Here is a 23860-nt window from a genome sequence, read left to right on the forward strand (position 1 = left end):
GCCTCAAAACCTTTTCCACTGACAGTCTTGTAATCTTTAATTTTTACTACTTCAACTTCATTTCAATTAGTGATTTCCTTCACTACCTCCTCATATGTGTCCTGTATATATTGTGCATGGATTGGAAGGCATCTGGGTGGCAGGGAAAGAGAGTGTGTGTTTTTCCTTTTAGTATTAGTAGTGGCAAATTATGCAACAAATCAAGCATGTACAGCATCAGCCAGCAATAAAAAAAACTTTCTGTCACCTATCCGTCTCTCAAATATATATATATTATTTTAACTTAAATTTATTCAAAGTAACCACTTTCACAACACCAGATGGAAAGTTGTTCCGACAGTTAACTACCACTGGCTGAAGGAAAATTTCTGCACAGTTATCCTGCAACCATCCTTTCTCAGTTTAAATTTATAGCCCCTCATGTGTGTTGTCTGACAAAAGGAAGGATGCTATTAGTATTAGCAGTGGTCACATGGTGCAAGGAAGCCTATGGCTTATGCTGCACCAGCCAAAAAAAATAAAATAAAACAATAATAAAATAAAATTAAAAATAATAATAATAAAATAACAAAAAAAAAAAATAATAATAATAATAAGAAGAAAATTAAAAATATACATATAATAATAATTAATAAATAAGAGAAAAGGAAATGGACAACCAAAGCATTTCCCTCCTCCCGTAGTTAATTATCCAGCTGACCTTTGAATTTCCCCAAACTGTCAGCCTCTACCACCCATGTAGGTAACTTATTCCAGTAATTTATAACTCGCTGGCTAAAATAAAACTTCCTGCAATCCAGTCTAAACAACTCCCCTCGTATTTGAAATTATGGCCCCTATTTCTAGAATCATTTAGAACCGTGAAAATTTCTTCCTTATTCATTTTGCTTATGCCTCTCAGAGCCTTAAACACTTGACTCAAGTTTCCTCTAAGGTGCCTAGTTTCCAAGCTCTGCAATCCATGTATTTGAAGTATTTCCTCATATGGACGCCCTTTTGTTGATCTCACCAGGCGAGTTACCCGTCTCTGGACCATTTCAAGAAGCTCAGTGTCTTTCTTTATGTGCGGTCTCCATACCTGAACACAGTATTCCAAGTGTGATCTAACAATAGCCTTATATAATGGGATTATGACGTCCTTATCTCTACTAGCAATTGTTCGATAACTCATCGATAGGACACCATGGGTTTTCCTTGCAACCTGTCTGCAGTGCTCAGAGAACTTCATGTCTGACCATATCGTAACACCCAATTCCCTTTCCTCCACTACCAGCTTTCCTTCAACTCTGCCAAATGTATAAGTTATTTTGGGGTTACTGTTCCCCAGATGCAATACTTTACACTTTGCTGCATTAAAGCATAGCTGCCATTTTTCTGACCATCTCTGAAATCTATCTAGGTCATTCTAAAGAAGCTCTGCTTGGAGGTGATCATTAACTACTCTACCAATCTTTATGTCATTTGCAAATTTATACATCATGCCCTCTATCCCTTCATCAATGTCATTTATGAAAATCAAAAACAACAGTGGTCCTAATACTGATCCTTGGGGAACCTTACTTCTTACATCAACACAATCTGAGGAATAACCATTTATCACAATCCTCTGCTTCATTTCCTGAAGCCATCCAGCTATCCATCTAAGGATTTTCCTGTGATTCCAGCTTATAAAGTAACCACTCATGTGGGACTGAGTCAAATGCTTTGCTGAAATCCAAATAAACAATGTCAAAATTATTTCCAAAGTCCAGCTCTTGAGTGACCCTGTCAAAATAGCTAACCAGATTAGTTAAACATGCTTTTCCTCTTACAAAATCATGCTGAGTATCCTTCAGAATTCCATTTATATCTAAATTATTCTGAATTTCAACTTTGAAATTGTCTCCATGATTTAAACCTACTACTGAAGTTAGATTAACCGACTGGTAATTTCTCCACTTCACTCTTAGAACTGCCCTTTTGTATTGGAGATACATTGGCACTTTTCCAATCCAACAGAATCACTCCTGAGTCCAGTGATGCTTGCATAATTAGCCTCAATGGTTCAATGCGCTCACTTGACAACTCCCTTGAGATTATAAGGTATGTGCCATCAACCACGGGAGCTTTACTGGCCTCTAGGCTCAAATTTTTTCATTAAATAAGCATGTGAAATTTCAACATTATTAATCACATTTTTTTCAACTTCACTCCCAGAATTTCTCATTGATGTGAAGGGTTTTTCTTCAGTATTTAGTTTACTTGATCTATTCAAAGCCTTAAACAGTTCAATCAGACATTCTCAAAGGTGCCTAGTCACCAGACACTGCAATTTTCAGAACTGAGGCTCTTTTGATGAGATCATCCTTCTGTTCTCCTCGCGTATCTTGTTGCCCTTCTCTAAACTTCTTCCAGCAGATCAACATCTTCCTAAAATGAGATCTCCAGACCTGTGTGCAGTACTTTAGGTGTCCTAAACATCACCTTATGCAGCAAAATAACTGTATCCTGTTGGCAAAAATAAATTACTTCCTTGTTGGCAAGCTAAAATGATATATGAACTTAATGCATCTTTAATAACCAAACAATCATGCATGTACACCAATGCTAGGAGTATAGTTAATAAATAGTATAGGTGCATGTACAACAATGCTAGGAGTATAGTTAAGAAATTTGATGAGCTTGAAGTGCTAGTCAAGATATCAAAGGTAGATATTGTTGAGATATCAGAGACGTGGTACCACACAGACATAAGCAGTGCAGAATTAGAATTTGGGAAGTACAATGTGTACAGGATAGACAGGAAGGGAGGAGGGGGTTATGCTGTTAGTTAAGAAACACAAAATCTAAGTACATCCAAATGATGTTGATGGACAATGCAATATTGAGTCTGTTTGGTGTGACATAAGGGAAAGGAAAAATGAGAGTAGGTTTGTGTTACAGGCCTAATGAATCTGATGAGTATAATGAGCAATTGTGCAGAGAAATAGAGTGGGCAAGTAAATCAGTGTCTTATAATGGGGGATTTTAATTTCCCAGAGATTGACTGGAATTTGTGGTTTGGTCACTCACATTAGCATTAGTAGAGGCATATGATACAAGAAAGCAAGCTTATGCAGCATCAGCCTGAAAAAAAAAAACAAAAAAACTTACACTTCACCCCTCCGTTCGTTCGAAATACCTGTCCAGCTGAGTCTTAAATTTATTTAGGCTATTAACCTCCACAACAAGGGATGGAAGTCTGTTCCACCAACCAACTACCCACTGGCTAAAGGAAAAATTCCGCACATCTATCCTACATCTGTCTTTCCTCAATTTGAATTTATGCCCTCTCAGGTGATTATTCTGAGCAAGAGGAAGAATCCCATCAGCACTGAGCATGCTCAAACCATTCAAGGCTTTATACAGATCTATCAGATCACCTCGCCGGTGCCTAGTCTCCAGACCAGTATACAGTACTCAAGATGTGGCCTGACCATTGCATTATACAAGGGGATAATCACCTCCTTATCCCTGCTATAAAAATTCCTGTATATCATTCACAAGACACCATGAACTACTCTTGCAGACCATATGCACTGCTCAGGAAACTTCATGTCTGTCTGCACAATTATCCCCAGGTCCTTTTCACTCTCTACCACTGTCAGTGTAGTACCACACAGTTGATACGTTACTCTGGGGTTCTGCTTCCCATATGCAGTACTTTACATTTGTCAATGTTAAACTTCAGTTGCCACTTCTCAGCCCATCTGCTCAACTTTTCAGCTGACAGTATGCTGTTGCATCAGCATACTGTCATTACTGTCATTAACAACCCTGCTAACCTTTGTATTGTCTGCAGACTTAGACATTAAGTCTGATATACCATCATCAATATCATTAATGAATACAGAAAACAACTATGGACCCAACAATGAACCCTGGGGGAATCCACTAATAACATTAGTCCACGAAGAGCAGTGTCCATTGATTACCATTCTCTGTCTTCTCCCACTCAACCATCCCTTTATCCATAGAAGCAATTTTCCCCCAATGCCACACTGCTCCAATTTGTGCAGCAGTATCAAAAGCCTTTCTAAGATCCAAATATACGATATCAAAATTATTCTTTGCATCCAGTTCCTTTGTGACTACATCATAGTATCCAATCAAATTGATCAGACAAGACTTCCCCATAACAAACCAATGCTGTTTCCGAGCTATAACTGAAGTCTTGTCTAGATGATCCTGCAATGCTTCTTTAACCAGTGCCTCCATTAATTTCCCTGGATCAGAAGTTAAACAAACAGGTCTGTAATTACCTGTGTCTCCCTTTGATCCTCCTTTGTGGATTGGGGTCACATTTGCACATCTCCAGTCCATGGAAGCTCTCATAATTATGGCTAAGGGTTTACTTATATCATTTGCTGCCTCCTTTAATATAACTGGATAGATTTCATTAATCTCAGGTGCCTTTCTTATGTTTATCTTCAACAATTTCTCCAATTTACTCTCAGTTATTACAAGATTATCTAGCTTACTGCCAGAGTTTAATACACCACTGGCATTCCCTTCCCCGAATAACTCCTCATGTGTGAATGTAGATGCAAAATATTCATTTAGTTTGTTAGCTACCTGAGCAGGATCATCAATGGTTGAACCATCGATATGAAGTGAACCAGTCTTAATCGGCTGAGAGGGCATAAATTCAAATTGAGGAAGGACAGTTGTAGGATGAATGTGCGGAAGTTTGCCTTTAGCCAGCGGGTGGTGGATATCTATAACGTTATAGATACTGTATTGATATTTTAAATAGATTCAAGGCAGAACTAAACAAACATTTGTAGCGAGTGGATGGGTGAAATAAGGGATTTTTTTTTTGGCTTATGCTACATAAGCTTTCTTTCTTGCATCATGTGCCTTTGCTAATGCAAACAGAATAAACACAACTGACCATATTGATTATGTTATGAAGTAACCTTTTAAAATGGGTGATCCAAAACATGAATGGTATTAGAACCTATAATACTTAGTACAGTAAATCCAATTAAAATTAACTTCTTGGGAATGGATGAATAATTTTTTTATTTTGAAATTTCATTGTAATGAATATTGCAGAAGGTTATTTCAAAAGAATAATTATTTCTATAAATAAAATTCTGCTGCACTTTTATAATATATAAATAGTAATTTTTTTTATCTTATTATATTTAAATATCGACTTAAAATCAGTAATAAATAAATAAAATTGTTGAAATATGTTTTCTGTAAAAGTAAAAATGTTTTGTTCAGTGTGTTTTATTTTGAAAGCATATTTTATTTATAAGAAATACCATATACATTCAAAAATACAGAACAGTAGATACAACTTGATTTTTACTTTTCACATGTTAATACGTCAGTTTTGTTTTTAATGTTTAATTTTTTCTTCCTGCATTAATATTTGAAAATTCAACTTAGTACAATTTAAAATTTGTGGATATCAGACATTTTCAAAAAAAAAAAAAAAAAAACATATTCATAATGAATTCTTTTGCTACATCTTTTAAGACTTTTTTTTTTTTTTTTTCTCAAGTAAATGAGTTAATTTTTTAATGGTTTTTCTTTCATTGCAACCAATAAATTTTGCAGAGATGGATTTTGAAAATAATTGTACTGAATTTTTTGTTAAAACTGTTTCATTAATGAGACAGTACCGCATAATAAGGGAAGGCAGTTGAGAACTGTTTAATATCTTTGTTATAGTGAAATTTTTGTTAGAACCATTCTCATTTTTACAAGATTTTACTGTACTCTGTATGAGTTAAAGCTTGAATGATTGCAAAAATAAGAAGGTACTTATTTACATTGAATTGAAGTATCTTTAGATTGTAATTTTCAGGAAATAGATGCAAGGGAAGGCTGCTCCAAAGAAGCAGAAGAGATAAATGAAGAGAGACAAAAAGTTAGGTCAGTGAGTTTAGGGTTGAACAGTGAATGTTGGCTAGTTGAGGCACACATTCAGACCAGTTTGGGAGAAAAGAAAAAGTATAATTATAGATGCCAATTCATAAATACAAATGTATCTATAGAAAATTCATGCAGATGAAACTACATGTCTGATTGATCAAGAGCAGAAAGAATTTCTAAGTCGTGAGTTAACTGGAGTGCTCTCTTTTAATTATAGTTCTGATATAGTGCTCAAAACCTTTCACAAGGTATTGAGGGCACTATACAGAGAAGGGTTTCTCACATTGGAAGGTAGAATGTATTGTGTCAATAAAATTATGGACAATAGACAAAGGTGTCCTTAATGTACAGATGTAAAAGAGTGGAAGAAACATCCTTGGGAAACTCCAGCATTAGTTGAGAAATTAGAAGACCAAGCTGTCTCTCATTACCCACAATTAGCAGTCAGAGAGAAAACTTGGCTACCCAATTGCAAAAATAGAAGACAAACTGTACAGTGGAAGTTTGTTTAGAAGGCTTTGTGCCAGATAAGATCAAAAACTTTAGAAATGTCAAGTGCAATGTCTTGGATTTCTCTTAACTTTTTGGACAAATTCAGTGGATGAGTAATATAAGTCAAGATATCACTAGAGGATTGGAACTAATGAAATCCATATCAGCAATCATTAATCAAACAAAGTTTTGAGATAACGTAAAAATTTATGGATTTCTCCATTACTTGGGAAAGATTTGAGGTAATTGTAATGGGATAATGACCAGAAGGGTGGGATTTGACATAATTTTTTTTTTTGGGAATTGACTAGATGCAAGTAAATTTTCATGCAGACAAGAATAACGGAGTGTAAAAATGGAATATAAAACAGGACTAAGTGGGTTTTAAGAATAAGTGAAATGCCATCAGGACCTGGAAACTTCTTAGCATCAAGATTGGTCAGGATTCTTTTAATGAAGGGAGGTATTGAATGAACTGTATTCAGGATGAGATTTACCAAGATCACTGATAAGTGAGATGCCAAAAGTCTACTTTTACATTTAGATGTGGATGTAGTAGAACTCTTAGGATGTAACAGAGGTGGAAGTGTGGATAGATAGAAGTTGCTCACAATAGTTTTGCCCAGAGAACAGAATACTTGACTATCATATGGACAAGAAGAAAATTTCTTACTCTGAGTTTGTTCAGAACAGTTTGGATATATTAACAACTTTTTTAATGCCCGATTGCAAGCTTTAGTGTGGGCAGAAAGTGAAACTGGAGATCTGGATACCACCAATTGTTATATCCTATGTTCTTGTTTTTAATAGCTTTAGCACATTTATGGACAAACCAGGGTTTAGATTAGGCACAAGGATTTAGGGTTTAATGAGGAATAAAGGTTTTTATGCTTATAAATATATATTAACTAACATAATTCAAGAAAATGTGAAAATGAAAATGCAAAACTGAAAATGGCCATGGAAAATTGAAGAGACAATCTCCAAGTTGTGATCTACAGCTGTTAGAGATAATTAACATTAAGTACAGTATGTACTTTGAAAGGTTTTTGGAAAGATAAAAATCAAGGCTGTTAGACATATGGTTAGGGTTATCTGGTATCTTATTGGGTAAATGGTCAAGTTGGGCAAAGCAGTTGGTAATAGCTAAAAATTCAGCATTTCAACTATCTGGTTCCATGCAACCAGAAAATTGAAGCCAACTGGAGTCGTGTTGTTTAAGAGTAAGTCAAAAGATTCTGATTGATTTATAGAGTTGGAAGTAGGATAGAGGCAACAAATGAACTTGGTGGAATTGGATAAAGAGATTTTAAGCAAGGGGAGATTCCAGATTAGGAAGTCTCTGAAAGGAGGATCAGAGAAAGCACAAGTACCATGTTTAAGGCAAAAAGAATCATAGAGTGAATAATTGGGACTAAGGAGAAGAATGGTGACTGAAAACTGAAATTCTGCTAGAAAAAGGATGTGGGCCTGACCAGTTTTGGAGAAAAATTGACATCAAGATTGGAACTTGAGACCATGTATATTTGTGAAAAGAATTAGGAAACTAAACAAACTAACAAAACAAACACATGAGTTTGTTTTGTTAGTTTTTTATTGTTATTATTATTGCTCATATTATTTCTGCCTGATTGGGGATTCCACCTCGTGACGGGTATTGCTGCCAACTACACATGGTGGTGGTTGTTATGTCTGGTGTTACTCTCGACTATGGTCGAGGCTCTCTGACTATCCTACAGGTGTTCAGGATTGCGACTTTCCGAAGTTCCTTGTAGGTGTTCGCTGGGAGACCTATTGCTGCTAGTCTGTTATGTAGGGTCTTTGGCACCATACCCGGGGTTGATACGATGATTGGGATGGTCGTTAATTGTTGCATATGCTACATCTCTTTGATCTCCTGTCTTAGGTTCGTCTACTTCCTGATGGTTTTCCTATGGGTTTTCCGCAGATTGCTAGTGTTGGGTACCACTATGTCAGTCAGATAGGTAGCCTTTTCCTTCTTGTCCTGGCTATCTGGTCGTGTCCATGAGTGTACTCAGTCTGAGTGATGCCCTTGCACCCTGCGGTGATGTGTTGGATTGTTGCTGAGGCCAGGTGGCATCGGACACCCCGGACTCCTTGGCAATGTATTTTCTATAGTTTCTGGTGTTGATTACCTGGTCTTGGATGGCGAGCATGAATCCTTCAGTCTCGGGGAAGAGTGTCCCGCTCGTGAGCCATGCATTGGAAGCAATTTTATCTATGTGATCTTGATGGAGATCATTGTAGTGTCTGCCATGGAGTGTCTTTGTGTCTCCTGGTGGGGGGGGACTCCTCACTTAGGTTGAGTTGGGTATACTGCTTGTCTATCTTCCTTATGGCCTGCTGGAGTGCTGCCGTGTGTTTCTGGAAGTAATCCTTCAGGTTAACTATCGCTGTCTTCTGTTGCCTAATGAGGTCTATCAGGCCCCTTCCTCCTTTCCGGGCAATTGTCAGTCTCTCCACAGCAGATTTCGGGTGGTGTTGGCGGCTCTTGGTCATCATTGTTCTTGTCCTTCTCATGATATCCTCCAGCTGGTATTAGTCCACTTTATGACCCTGAAACAGAATGTTAGCACTGGGACTGCATAGATGTTTATGGCTTTAACTGTGTTCCCTCTGTTCAGCTTTGCTTTCAGCAGGCTTCTGAGTCTCTAATGGTATTTTTCGGTCAGGCAGGCCTTAATTTCCTTGTGCTGTAACTGCTGAGCCTACATTATCCCCAAGTATTTGTAGGCCTCTTCCTCTGCCATGGCTTCGATCTTTTTACCAATCTGCAGCTGGTAGTTTCGGTTGACTAATTTTCCCTGGTTGAATTGACTTTGTAGATGTTCAGCGCCTCTATTAGCTAGCTATGAGGCATGGAGGCAAAGGCCTTGCGGTAATCATAGGCTTTGTACACGTTGCGGCGCTTCTTGTAGGCTTTCTCCATAACCGTGGCATTCTATGGTTAGTTACTCCTTGCATCCTTTCTGCTGTTCGGCCATTATGTTCTGGCTCTCCAAGTGGTCTAATATCTTCCTGGTTATGCCGCTGGTCAGGATCTTGTACATTGTTGGGAGGCAGGTGATTGGCCTATATCTCGCTGGGTTTCTTTTATCTTCATCTTTAGGCTTCAGATATGTGTTTTCTTGAGTGAAAAACTTTGGGATTATGTCTGGGTGCCTTATCATTTGGGTGAATGCTCTGCCAGGTGCTTGTGTGTACCAGTAGTTGTGGATGTTATCTATACCTGAAGTTCACCAGTGTGAGAGTTCTTGATCATCTTTTTTACTTCTTCCCGAATCTCCCACCCTCTCATTTCTTGTACATCCTTGGTTTTCTTGCATTCTAGTTCTATCCAGAGGGCTTGGCTGTTTTGTCTTATTTCCCTGCTTCATATGTTTCCCCAGAATTCTTCAATCGACTTCTGCTCAGGTGATCTGTTCCCTTCTTTCCTGTCTTCTCTGAGACTCCTGTAGTGGCCTCTTTGGTTCTCATCGAAGGTTTGGTTGTTTATTTTCATCTGAGCGCTGTCTAAGTATCGGTGTAGTCTCTTGCTGAGTGCAAGGAGGTTCTGTTTCGATGTGTCCAAGTACTCTCCTATTCTCTGATTTTTTTGTCTCATATTTGCTGTGGATGCTGTCTCTCTTGACAATGCTCTTCACTTTTCCATTTAATTTCTTACTCCTATTGCCCTTTTGGTACTGGGTCAATTGGCCTATTATGACTCTTAATTCTTCTATCTTCTGCTGAAGTCTTCTTTCCCAAGCTAGCGGTTCCTTCTGTTTTCAGTTCTTCTGCTGCTGGTCTCTCGTTTCTCTTCCATTAATCCTCGTGGCTGCTACTGCAGCACAATACACGGCTGTGTGGATGGCCTCCAGTGTTGCATCATTGCTGTCGAGGTAATGCGGTATCATGTGCCGATTGAGGTGGTCTGTGACTCTAGGTTCTGTTGGGCTTCTGCTTCGGTATCACGTGAGTTTTTGTGGGGTCCATTCCTTTGATTTCTGTTAGGGCCATCTTCCACTCGTCCTCTATTCTGGATATCATGATCTCGTCTCTTTCCACTTCAGCTGCTGTGGGTTGTATTTCTTCTTGCTCTTCCTCCTCTGGTTCCGTATTCTTTATCTTTTGCAGTTGATCGCTGATGTCCTGTTTGATTTTTTCCAGGATTGCCGGAGCTATTAGGTTCTTCGTGATGATGGTCCTTCTCTGGTCCATTATTCGCTGTTTGGTGACCTGAATATCCAGGAATCGTTCCAGCCAATTGGTATGTAGTCTCGCCCTGTAAGTTGTCATATCAGTCTCCAGCTTCGTTATTTCGTAGTATGCTTGAATGATGTACATATTGAATTCTATGCTCCACTTCATGCATTGGCGTTTTCTCCCTCCTTGGGTGATCACTAGCGAAGTTGCACAGAAAGCACTTTAAGTTGGTGGGGCTGGATGGTCTTGCCCTTCTCTTGTGGTAGCCATATGGGGTCAGCACCTCTTGGTCCACTGTCTTCCTCAGGAGACCGTCTCTGATTTTTTGAACTGACCCCTCTGCCTAAGGCCTGAACATGAGTGACTTTATCCTGCGCCACACTCGATGCAGTATGATTAATATTTCTTTGTGACATCATCCATTTATGAAGGTGGACCTGTTTAACTTCAGCTTATGTCCATTGGTAGTTCTCAGGAGTGACACGAGATGGTGCCACAATCTGCCTTAGCTGCTCCGACCTTGGGTTAGGTAGGTCCCTTGGATCACCTTTCACAATGTTTATTTATTTATTATTATTATTCTAATTTATTACTGTTATTATACTGGTTTCCCATCGTGATGGAGCCGCGTTCACTTCTGCCAAGGCGGTACTCAAACCCGGGTCCATTAGGTTGGTAGTCTTGTGTCGTAACCACTGGGTCATCGCACCCATTATTATTATTATTATTGTTGCTCTTATATTATTTCTCTCTGATTGGGGGATTCCACTCCGTGATGGGTACTGCTACCAAGTACACAGGGTGGTTGTAATGTCTGGTGTTACTGTTGTTCGAGGAAATCTCTGACTATCCTACAGGTGTTCAGAATTGCGACTTTCTGGAGTTCCTTGTAGGTGTTCTCTGGGAGACCTACGGCTGCTATGTAGAGTCTTTTGCACCATACCGATGGTTGACACAATGATAGGGATGGTCGATACTTCTTGCATATGCCACATCTCCTTGACCTCATGTCTCAAGTTCATGTACTTCCTAATTTTTTCCCCATTGGTTTCCTGCAAGTTGCCAGTGTTGGGTACCGCCATGTCAATCAGATAGGTAGCCTTTTTCTTCTTGTCCACAAGGGTTATGTCCGGTCTGTTGTGCGGGATGGTCTTATCCGTTATTATGGCACTGTCCCAGTACAGCTTGTGGGTTTGGGTCTCTAGTACTGCCTGGGGTTCGTACTTGTAGTATGGTACACTTTCTTCGACCAACTGGTATTTCCTTGCTAGCTTCTGGTGTATTATCCTGGCTACCTGGTCGTGTCTATGAGTGTACTCAATCTGGGTGATCACCTTGCATCCCGCAGTGATGTGTTGGATCGTTTCTGAGGCCAGGTGGCATCGTCGACATGTGTCATTGAACACTCCGGGCTCCTTGGTGATATATTTTCTATAGTTCCTGGTGTTGATTACCTGGTTTTGGATGGCGAGCATGAATCCTTCAGTCTCGGGGAAGAGCATCCCGCTCATGAGCCATGCATTGGAAGCAGTTTTATCTATGTAATCTTGATGGAGATCATTGTAGTATCTGCCATGGAGTGTCTTCTCTGCCCATCTTTCTAGCTTTGTTTGTACCTCCTGTTTTTTTTTGGGGGGGGGGGATCCTCGCTTAAGTTGAGATGGGGTATACCGCTTGTCTGTCTTTCTTATGGCCTGGTGGAGTGATGCTGTCTGTTTCTGGAAGTAATCCTTCAGGTTAACTGTTGCTCAATGAGGTCTATCAGGCTCCTTCTTCCCGGTCAGTCTCTCCACAGAAGATTTCGGGTGGTGTTGGTGGCTCTTGGTCATCATTGTCCTTGTCTTTCTTGTCTTTGTTTGTCTTGTTTATTATTATTAATATTAGTATTTAATAATAATAAACAAAACACAATAAACTAGTTTATCTTCTGTCACATATATGTTAAACTGTTTAGCATTCATGATGCATTGATGTAGTTGAGATAGAAGTTTGGAAGGAGCATGTTATATGAATTTATGAAATTTTTGGATTTGGTACACAGCAATTATATACATACTGAGTTTTTTGATGTAACTTGGCCTTTATTGGCTTATTGTATTCACACTAATTGTATTCCCTCCACTCACAGCTGGTAGAGTAGAGGCAGCACAATCATGCACTAGCTGATCTAGTGGACTGTTTAGCAGCTGCCTGCAAAAACTAATAAACATGTATTTAAATTTATGATGATTTATCATCAGGGCCATGCAAATGGGGGTGCATTGGATGCACTACACCCGTGCACCCGATCTAGCAGCCCCAATCAAGGGAGCCATCAAAGTCTCAACATAAATAAATGAAGCTCCTTAACCTTGTCTGCATTAAGGCCCCCAAGTACCTTTGCACGGCCCTGTTTATCATCATTTAAGTTAAAGTATTCTGTTGTTTGTGTTATTATCAGTATTATTTTCACTTTGATAGATTAACTGTGATTGAATAATTCTTGATTATTCAATCTCAGTTAATTTTAGAAATTTCACTTGTGCAATTCTCACAATTGTGACGTATCAACAAACATGATAAATTGAAAGGAATTGAATGGTATACCCTATAAACCAGTTGAAGGGTGGTTGGGACTTAAAAAATTTAAAAAAATAAGTGGCATGATCAGTCAAACAGGTGAAAAATTACCAAGATTATTACTGTATGTATAATTATATACTGTATATATTTTTCAACTCTTTCTTGAAGAAATTCACTATTTTACTTGAAGTGTACTTTGTTTAAAAATTGTTCATTAGTTATTTTCAGAAATTTAATACTTTTTTATCAGTTATCTGAAATTTCAATAATAATAATAATAAATAAAACACAAAATAAACTGTTTTATCTTCTTTAACATATACATGAAACCTGTTAAGGAAATAATAATTATACTATGATAAGTCTTTATCATGTTTATAAAAAGTTAAAGCAATTAAAGCCCATTGGAATTCCTTCATTGTGATATAAAATAATAATTATTATTATTTTATACTCTTTTATACTTAAATATTTTTTGAACACTAATATCAAACAAAATTAATTAACATAAAGGCTGTCGATTCATATTTACTAATTCTAAAGGTAGCCAGATGTTCTTTCTCTACACAGTTACCAAAATATACATTTTGTAGTAGAATTCACAGTTATTTAAATAAATCTGCAATTAACTAAACTGTATACTATCCAAATTACAGGTTGTTTATTTAGTAAGTAATACTTTCAATTACTCAGCCATAGACCGGGCTACTTCAAGAACTAAAAAGAATGTATCAGAACATTTTCCAAAAGTGGGACGTCGTTTCAATAGAATTGGTCTCCCACCTAAGGTAAGTCATATTAAATATGTCCTGTTTTTAAACAGTTCTTATTTTTTTCTTTTTTGCTGTAATAGTCATTATTGTAATTTCGATAAATATTTGCGCTATACATACAGTCGAAGCTCTTTACAGTGACCCTCTTTTTAATGTCACACACGTTATAACATCCTATGTGGTTGGTCCTGGCCAATTTCTCATTAACCTAATGCTATTTTATGAACAATCGATATGACGACCATTTTCTCATTCCCCTAGGAGGTCGTTATATAGAGCTTCGACTACACTCTCTCTCTCAGTGAATTGTGACCACTGCATCCTTAATGGACTATGCTGCATAGCTTACAGTATAAAAAGTTGAACAGCTTTGTATGCTGTAGCAGTGGTAATTTGCGTTTGGTCATGCAAGTCAAAGTGATAAAGTAGCAGTTATGGCACATAGTAATGATATCATGGAGTTTCATAAGGACACTATTGAGGGGTGCTTGTGGGTTGGGTGCTTCCATATCGGAAATGGCACATCTTGTTGGTTGCTCGCAGTCCCTGTAATTAAGGTGTACAAAGATTGGTGTTGAACAGAACAAACCACCTCCCACTGACAGAACTGTAAAGGATTATGCAAGGAGGATGTTCCTGGTAAACAAAGGGTGAAGAGCAATGTTGTATGGGCTCAACAGCAGGTCACTGTGTGATAGCGGACATTGCAGTACAATATGGGAATGGAAGAACAGTATCCCAAATGACAGTGCACCGCACACTCAGATATATGGAGTTCCACAGAAGACAACTCGAGAGACACCCTCTCCTCACCACTGATCATCATCAACAAGCAACCGCAGTGGTCTCAACAACACACTGGTTGGACACTGGAGAACTGAAAACAATTTGCTGATCAGATGAGTCCAAATACCTGGTGCAACATGCCAATGGATGCCTTCGTGTGTGGTGCAAGCAACATGAGTCCATGGATCCATCATGGCCACTATCCAGGCAGGTGGTGTTGTTTGCTTAATATGGAACATGTTTTTCTGGTAAGAACTAGGAACCCTCATGTGTATGGACCAACCTTTCACTGTTGAGATCTACTGTCAGACAGCAACAGAATCTTCCAAGACAATAATGTGCTGTGTCATCAGGCCCACACCGTGCAGGGAACACATTGAAGATATCACTCATCTTGATTGGTCTCCAAATTCACCTGACTTCAATCCAATTGAACACCTGTGGGATGTTTTGGAATTGAAGTGAGGCATATGGGCATGCAACTGTCATCTATTCCAACACTGTGGAAAACCTTACAGTCAACATGGCTGCAAATCTTTACAGACATCTCCAGATGTCTAGTGAAATCAATGCCTAAGTGAATAGCAGCTATTATCTGTGCGAATGGTGGCCCAATTTCAGTATCTGTAGGTGGTCATAATTCAGTGATCACTGAATATATAGATCTCTGAGTAGTGGTGCAGATGGTAGCCAGGTGGGCAGGAGCAGCAGTGCGTAGCACACACTTCTTGATTAGACCGGGGTTCGAGCGCGCGACCACGAAATACAGAGGATGCGGAAAGGTCAAGGAATGACCACCGCATATCCCTGGAGCAATATGGCCTTAGTTGCTAATGCTCCTAAAAACCAAATAACAAACAAACAAGGAAGCTCAATTTTTTGAGCTCAACTTTGCAAATGATATACAACAGTTTTGCCAGTGACGATAGGGAGAGAATTATCCTATTGTATAAGGCAGTGGTTAGGCCACATCTTGACTACTACATACAAGTCCAGATGCCTTATTTAAGGTGGATGTAGATAGTATGAACCAGAGCTGTAATGCTCAATACGTTCTACGGTGATATCAATATTATTGTAAAATAATAAGAGAAGTTTACCTCAATATAGTACGTAGAACGTTAAATTAAAAATCAATTTAACGCAATTAAAAATAAGAAAATTAATTAAAAGAATTTAACAAAAAAAATTGGAAAACAATTTTCTTTCCTGAAGCTGACAACGCTTTTCGACCATATGTTGTGATCACGGGAATGAAACTTACCGAATATGGGTGAGTATGAAACTTAAATAGGAATTATTTGTCTTCACGCATGAGCGTAAAAGGCCACAAATCAGAGATGAGATATGACCGATGAACATTAACCGAATTTTCGTGTAATTTAATTTCTACGGTTTCTGCAATTAATAGTCACGTATAATTACGTTGGACACTAAGTATTTTGGCCTCGTTAAATAAAAAAATATGTTTTTCGTTAATGCTGTGAAAGGCTAATTCTGACGCTGCTGAACGAGAAGCACAAACTGAGGCCGCGTGTTGATTAACATAAATATTCAAAGGAAAGCGCGTCGACCCCCTGGTAAGACGAGTCGCAATCACCACAAGAAATGTTGTATATCAGGTCATTAATTTGTGTTGCAAACGAGGAAAGGACTGCTCAGTGTAGTGTGTAATTTCCGTAATTGCCTGGCCACTATTTTAAATTCGGTATCTTTAAAGAATCTGTTAAGCTGTTTGTGCCACTGTTCAACATATGAGACAGAAATAAAGTATTTTTTGATATTATTGTTGGTTGGTGTAGTATTTTGTATCCTATCCTTAGCTTGTACCCTAATTCGGTTTATTGTAGCAAGGGGATAACCTCTATTTAAGAATCTGCTGGTTAATATTTGTATTTCTGAGCCCAAATCAGATTCCGTCATTGAATATTTGTAGGCATTTAGAAATTGATTAATTGATCTTTTAGCATTAGCATTAGTAGAGGCATATGATGCAAGAAAGCAAGCTTATTCAGCATCAGCCAAAAAAAAAAAAAAAAAAAAAACAACCACTACTCCCATTTCACCCCTCCGTTCGTTCGAAATACCTGTCCAGCTGAGCCTTAAATTTATTTAGGCTATCAACTTCAACAACAAGCGATGGGAGTCTATTCCACAAACCAACTGCCCGCTGGCTAAAGGCAAATTTCCGCACATCTATCCGACATCCATCCTTCCTCAATTTGAATTTATGCCCTCTCAGGTGATTATTCTGAGCAAGAGGAAGAATCCCATCGGCATTGAGCATGCTCAAGCCATTCAAAGCCTTATACACCTCTATCAGATCACCTCGCCGATGCCTAGTCTCCAGGCTCTGTAATTTGCAAAACTTAAGCCTTTCTTCGTAAGAGCAACCCTTTGTTCCATTCACTAATCTTGTTGCCCTTCTCAAGGTGTGGCCTGACCAATGCCTTATACAAGGGAATAATCACATCCTTATCCCTGCTAGAAAAATTCCTGTATATCATTGACAAGACACCATGAGCTACGCTTGCAGCTCGTCTGCACTGCTCAGAGACCTTCATATCTGCCTGCACAATTACCCCCAGGTCCTTTTCATTCTCTACCACTGTCAGCGTAGTGGGTGAACAGGTGATAGCTGTTGTAATGTAGAAGCATACGGTTTTTGTAGGTTTTCGATAGATGTTAAATTTGATTTTGATTAAAGAAATTAGAAATTGATTAAAGATAATTGATCTTTTGTAGGTGAATGGGTGATAGCTGTTATAATGTAGAAGCATACCAGTGTTTGTAGGTTTTCGATAGATGTTAAATTGGATTTTATTCGAGTTGTGAGTTTGCGTGAAATTTAGAAAATTTAATGACTTTGTATCCGTATCCTCCCTTTCCAATGTAAATTTGAGCCTAGAATGAATATTATTAAACAAATGTAAAATGTCTTGGATAGTACTACTATCAGTAATAACTAGAACATCGTCTAAATACCTCCCATAGTATGTGATACGGGGTCGAAAAGGTGTCAAATATATATGCTCAATCGTTGAGAGATAGATCTCCAATATTAAGTCGTTCAGGCTCAATCCCATTGGCAAACCAAAAATTTGTTTGTACACTTTGTCTCAAAAGGTGATATAGTTGGCCTCAACTAACAGTTTAATTAAGTGAAAAATTTTCTTAATAGGAAGCTTTGTATAATTAATCGGTATCGAGTTATTATTTAACATATCCCAAATTATATCTAATGTGTATTCAACATTTACATTCATATATAATGAGGTAATATCTAGTGAGAATAAATGGTCATTGTCGCCAAGTCTACAGTCCTTAAGGTTATTAAATAATGTATCGTAGTTCTTAATCCCAAATTGTTATCATCTGTCTAAAGGGTTTTATAATGCTACATACATGTGTGGCTAAGGATGAAAATGCCAAGTTTCTGTAGGAAACAATAGGTCGAATAGGAAATCCAGTCTTGTGTAATTTTACCTGACTGAAAAGTGCAGGAATATTGTGTGTTCTGGCCTTCAATTCCTTTAACTGAGCCATAGTAATGTAATCGTTTTTTCGATACGTGGTTAATGTTTTATTGTATTGATTGACTAAATTGGTAAATAGTGCTGGGTCTACTTCAAGATAAGTGGAGGTATCTGAAACAACTGATTTTAACTTATTAGTATAATCAGGTTTATCGAGTATTACCACTGGTATCTCCTTTACTGCCCTCTGTATAATAATGTCTTTATTTTCCCGAAGTTCCCGTAAAGCTGAACTGTCATGTGTATTCAATTTAGGAAGTTACATTTCTTTTATGTTATTCTCCACTTGGTTAACTTGTTGAATAAATAAATCTTTTTGTGGAACAATACAAAATCCAAATTCAATATCAATTACGCACTGTTTTTTAGGTAGTTTTCAAAGTTGTAAATTATAATTTAATCCTTTGGATAAAAGTGAAATCTGGTCCTGCAATAGCGTATAAGAGGAAAGATTTGTAACCTGTTGATATGTCGGTTCATTGAATGCTGGGTGAGGGGGTGTTTGCAAACTAGCTGACGTATTCTGTGGTAGTGGTAGTACATTGTGTGTATACAGGGGGGGGGGGGTCATCACCCAACTTGTATGCACTTGGTCACAAGCCCGCGACAATGTGTTAGAATTCGCATGAACCTGTCTTGACCCTCCCAGTAATGTTTGTAGTTTGTTAACGTGTCTGTTTTTTATATCTGAGGCCTGTGCTTCCCGTCGCAAATCTTTCAAGGTTTTCAATACAGACCAATCGTTAGGATGTAGATAATTTTTTAATTTATCGCGAAGCTTCCTAACCTGGGAAAGGTATTTTTGTTTATTAGTATATTGAGATTTTAAGGCAAGTTTAATGATATTAAGCGATGCGGCAAGTGCTAGTTGTTTTATGCTCGAAATTTTTTGATTTAAATTGACCCTAGCCTTTAAAACAACATTGTTTGGAACAATGTTGTTTTAAAGGCAATATTTTAGAAACGAAATATGGTTACTTTGGCTCAAGTATCTTAGTGTTAAATTTAACGTAATTTTGCACCAAGCTGTTAAAAAAATCCCCCATAATTATGTGTATTGTGATAGGTTATACCTGGAGAGGAAGGAAGTGAATGAAATAGTCAATAAAAGTTTAAAAAATGAATTAGATAGTATGAACCAGAGCTGTAATGCTCGATACATTCTACGTTGCTATCAATATTTGTAAAATAATAAGAGATGTTTACCTCAATATAGTACGCAGGAACACTTCCGTATGATACTCTTCAGAAATTAAAATGAAAAAATCGAAAAACTTACATTAAAGTAACAAATAATTTAAAAAATAATTAAAAACCATTGAGGCCAACTATATCACCTTTCGTGACAAAGCGTACAAACAAATTTTTGGTTTGCCAATGGGATTGAGCCTGAGTGGCTTAATATCGGAGATCTATCTCTCGACGATTGAGAATATATATTTGACGCCTTTTCGACCCCGTATCACATACTATGGGAGGTATTTAGACGATGTTCTAGTTATTACTGATAGTAGTACTATCCAAAACATTTTACATTCATTTAACAATATTCATTCTAAGCTCAAATTTACTTTGGAAAGGGAGGATACGGATACAAAGTCATTAAATTTTCAAAATTTCACGCTTACTCGGAACTCGAATAAAATCCAGTTTCTATCGAAAACCTACAAACATCTAGAAGGTGATGAAATTGAATGGAATGAATGATAAATAAATAGGTATAGAGGATATTACCACATTTAAATAATAATAATAACTGGGAGCTTCACCCCCTGCTCGCCAACCTGCTTTTCTATGTAAAATGTAGAGGTATGACTACGTAAAAGACACTTGTCGAAACGCACTGATGTTCTTGTTTCCCCTTTTTACTCCCATCCTTCAGCTATCTCCCTCACTGTCCCCAGAGTACTGTGGACAGGCTGTCCACAGTACTCTGGCTGCTCTCCACCAGGGGTCAAGTGAGCTTCCTGATGGAGAACAAAATAAAATTAAAATGAGTGAGGGAGATAGCTGAAGGATGGGAGTACTGTGGACAGCCTGTCTCACCTCCCAGTGGTGGTGGGCAACATGAAGTCTCATTAGGTGCTGTGCAGCCAAGAAGCCAGCACAAACAGCAGAACTCAACACAACACTCTTCTGGCTTTTACAGAGGTTCTATATTCATCACAAGAGTACTGGTTGTGCAGATGTGGGAAACCACAGGTAGCATCTTACCCAAACACTATGCCACTATGATCAATATTTAATCAAGAAATGACCTATGTGATTATTTACCTGTGCATTTGTAGAGACATAATTGCCCTGCCTACTTGTATCACGTGACCCGCATTGCTCTTCTCCCATTGGCTACCCCACCACGTGGCATTCTCAAGGTCGAATAAATATCACTATGTAATTATTTACCTGTGTTTACATAGGTCACTTAGGAAAAGGCCTTTTGCTTTGGATTCCATAATGCTTAAGGAATATTGTTCATCTGAAAGAGCAGGACTAAAATATTTACAAAATACCAAACTATTTACAAATATACCAACTATATCGGGTCCCTTCATCAGCTGACATTACAATGGAACATCAAATGATGCTGTGCGTGGTCATGTATTACAGAGTGAAGCATGTGCATGAGGTTGGTGAAAGTCATGGAGGCAGTTGTCTTTCAATGGAAGACAACAAGGTAATTATTTATCTGTGCATTTGTAGTGACATAATTGCCCCACCCTCTTTGCCCATTGGCTTGAATAAATATTACTAGAAGGAAAATTTTTTTAATGTATAGAGAGATAATGGTTTTTTAGGATATTTTAATAATTTTTTCCCAATTTTTTATACATTTTTAAAAAATTTTGATTTTATTTTTGGCAGTAATTTCACTTTGATGTTGGGCAGTCAGATCATATTAAGAACAAATTGATACTCAAAAGCATTTATCTGAAAATTTTTTTCATTTTTGCAATTTAAAAAATAATAGAAAAAAATTCAGTCTACAGAGCCATCTTGTAACAGAAAACTGACTAATAAAAGAGTTAACACAGGATAAAAATATCATGTGCCCAGAAATGTTAAGAAGTATACTTTAACAAGTGTTGTTTAATATACTGTCATTTAAATTCGGGAAAGTCTATGATAATAATGAGTGAATTAAATGTAAATATGTGAAATGCTTGCTTTATAAGCTGCAGTAATAATGTAATTTTTTGCAAGTGTGCATCTCATTTATCACTTACAGATAAATGAGCAATATGTGACAAATATTAATGCAAATTTGTTTTAATGTGGCCTGTTTATTACTTGAAATATATTTCTGAGGTTTATTTTGTTTTTTCTTACTTTGAAGCAAGATGTATCACTCATCCTATGTGCAACCTGTTGTATTATTGCTATTATGTGCTATTAAAAAAAACCCTCTTAATTACTTTCAGAGTTATGCATTAATTCTGTATGGGCTGGAACTACCGTATTTCCCCATGTATAAGACACACCTTAATTTTGGGGCCCAAAATTTGAAAAAAAAAATGTATTACATAAAGTTATTGAACTCAAGTTTTATTCATCATAAAATTCATACAACTCATCACTGTAAAAACTCCCATCCATTAGCTTGTCCTCATCTGTGTCTGATGGCGAATCACTGTCTTCATATATTGCCTCGTCCTTAGTTCCATCTATGGCATTTGAAATGCCACACTTCTTAAATGACTTGACAACGATCTCAATCTTGATATTATCCCAGGATCTTTTCACCCAGGTACAAACTTCTCCTATAGTTGTTTTCTTCACTCTTCCTGCTGGTGTCAAATTGTCCCCAGAAGACTTCATTCATTGGTTCCATTCATCTCTCATAGCAGCTTTGAAGGGTTTGTTAATGCTGACATCAAGTGGTTGGAGCTGGGATGTCAAGCCTCCAGGTATGACGGCAAGTTTTGTTTTTTGCTCTGCAGCAATCTTCTTTGTATTTTTTGTTATGTGTGCCCTGAACTGATCAAACACCAATAGGGCAGGTTTGCGTAAGAGCCCACCTGGTCTCCTGCTCCAAATTTTCTCAAACCAGATCTTCATTCCATCCTGATCCATCCAACACTTGTCATGAACGTGGACAATCACTCCTCGAGGAATGTCTTCTTTTGGCATTGTTTTGCGTTTGAAAATCAGCATAGGAGGCAGCTTGGTTCCATCGGCATAACAAGCTAGAACAACAGTATAATGGCTCTTTTCATGTCCACTTGTCTTCACTGTTACAGTTTTCACCCCCTTCTTATCAACAGTTCTGTTACTTGGGACATCAAATTGAAGGGGGACTTTGTCCATATTTGCAATCTGTCCCAACTCAAACTGATGTGTCTTCCGACATTGAATGACAAAACGATGAAATTCAAGGACCTTCTGCTCATAGCTTTCAGGCATCTTTTGGGCAAGTCTGGTGTGTGTGTACGCATGCTTAGTCCATTCCGTTTCATGAACCTGAAGCACCAATTGTGTCCTCCTCTGAAATCAGTAACTTCCATCAACAAATTCTTCTTGCCTCATGCTGAACCATCTTTGTGGACACAGGAATTCCAATTGCCCTTTGATCCTCAATCCATATCTTCAATTCCCTCTCTAAATCAGGCCAGTTTGCTGACTTGCCTCTCGTGGTGTTCTTCTGCCGTGGTGTTTTCAGTAGGGTTTCTTCTTCCCATAGCCAGTCTAGGATTGTTTTCACAGTTGGAGGAGGACCAAACTTATGTTCAGCAGCACGATTTCCATTCACTTTTGCAAACTGGATCACTTTTAACTTGAATTCAGCACTGTACGAAAATCTTTTCTGAGCCATTTCTGGGCAGATGGTTGCAAAACGTAACCTAATATACCAATAACAAGTACGAAACAATGATCGCAAAGACAACAAGCACGAAAAAGCGGGAAATGCAAGTAAAAAAAAAAAAAATCTAAAACCACTGTATAATACGCACCCAGTTTTTATACCCCAATTTTTTCGAAAAAAGGTGCATCTTATACATGGGGAAATACGCTAACTTCTTTTCTTCATCTTCTACATATTCAAAAGAACTCACACCTACTCAGTTTATACCACTGCACTGAGATTGAAGGAAGTTATTTTTAGAGTCACTTAATGAAAGTACATAATATTTACTTTTGTATACATATTTTTTTAAATTGGCATCTTCATTGTATAGTTTCAGTATGGTGTAGTTAAAAGTATTAATTCCTAAGATTTATCCAACATGCTTCTTTATGTCATCATTAAAGTAGTATCTGTATTTTAACCACATCTCTGAGTTACAGCAACAACAATTAATAATAATGCAGCTGTTAGTAATACAGGCAACCCTGTATAACACAATACTTCTTCAACACGGTTTCGCCCTAACACGATTGATAAATTGCGGCAATCCTCACACAACACATTACTTATATAACATGGTTTTTCTCTAACACGGTTAGAGAATTGCGACAAACTTCACATAACATGGTATTTTTGAACTTTTGTGCGGGGAAAACTCTGCTATGTTGGATGTAATTTTTCAATATTTCCATTCTTTTTTGTGAATCCCTGCTGTTGACTCGCTAGTTGGTATTAAAAAAAAATTATTGGGAAAT

The 23860-nt window shown here is 37.7% G+C and overlaps 1 protein-coding gene across 2 annotated transcripts in view; it reads left to right on the plus strand.

The window, feature by feature from the left end:
• The window catches only part of LOC150087365 (phosphatidylinositol 4-kinase type 2-beta-like), a 171292-nt gene that overhangs the window by 43551 nt on the left and 103881 nt on the right, over nt 1-23860 (plus strand). For both annotated transcript variants that reach the window (XM_090372025.1, XM_090372024.1), the window contains exon 3: nt 13824-13955. In XM_090372025.1, coding sequence (XP_090228151.1) covers nt 13824-13955 — 132 coding nt within the window. The remainder of the gene's footprint in view (nt 1-13823; nt 13956-23860) is intronic.

Source organism: Mastigoproctus giganteus, chromosome 4, assembly GCF_048544385.1.
Source record: "Mastigoproctus giganteus isolate SK-2022 chromosome 4, ASM4854438v1, whole genome shotgun sequence".
Taxonomy (NCBI): Eukaryota; Metazoa; Arthropoda; class Arachnida; order Uropygi; family Thelyphonidae; genus Mastigoproctus; species Mastigoproctus giganteus.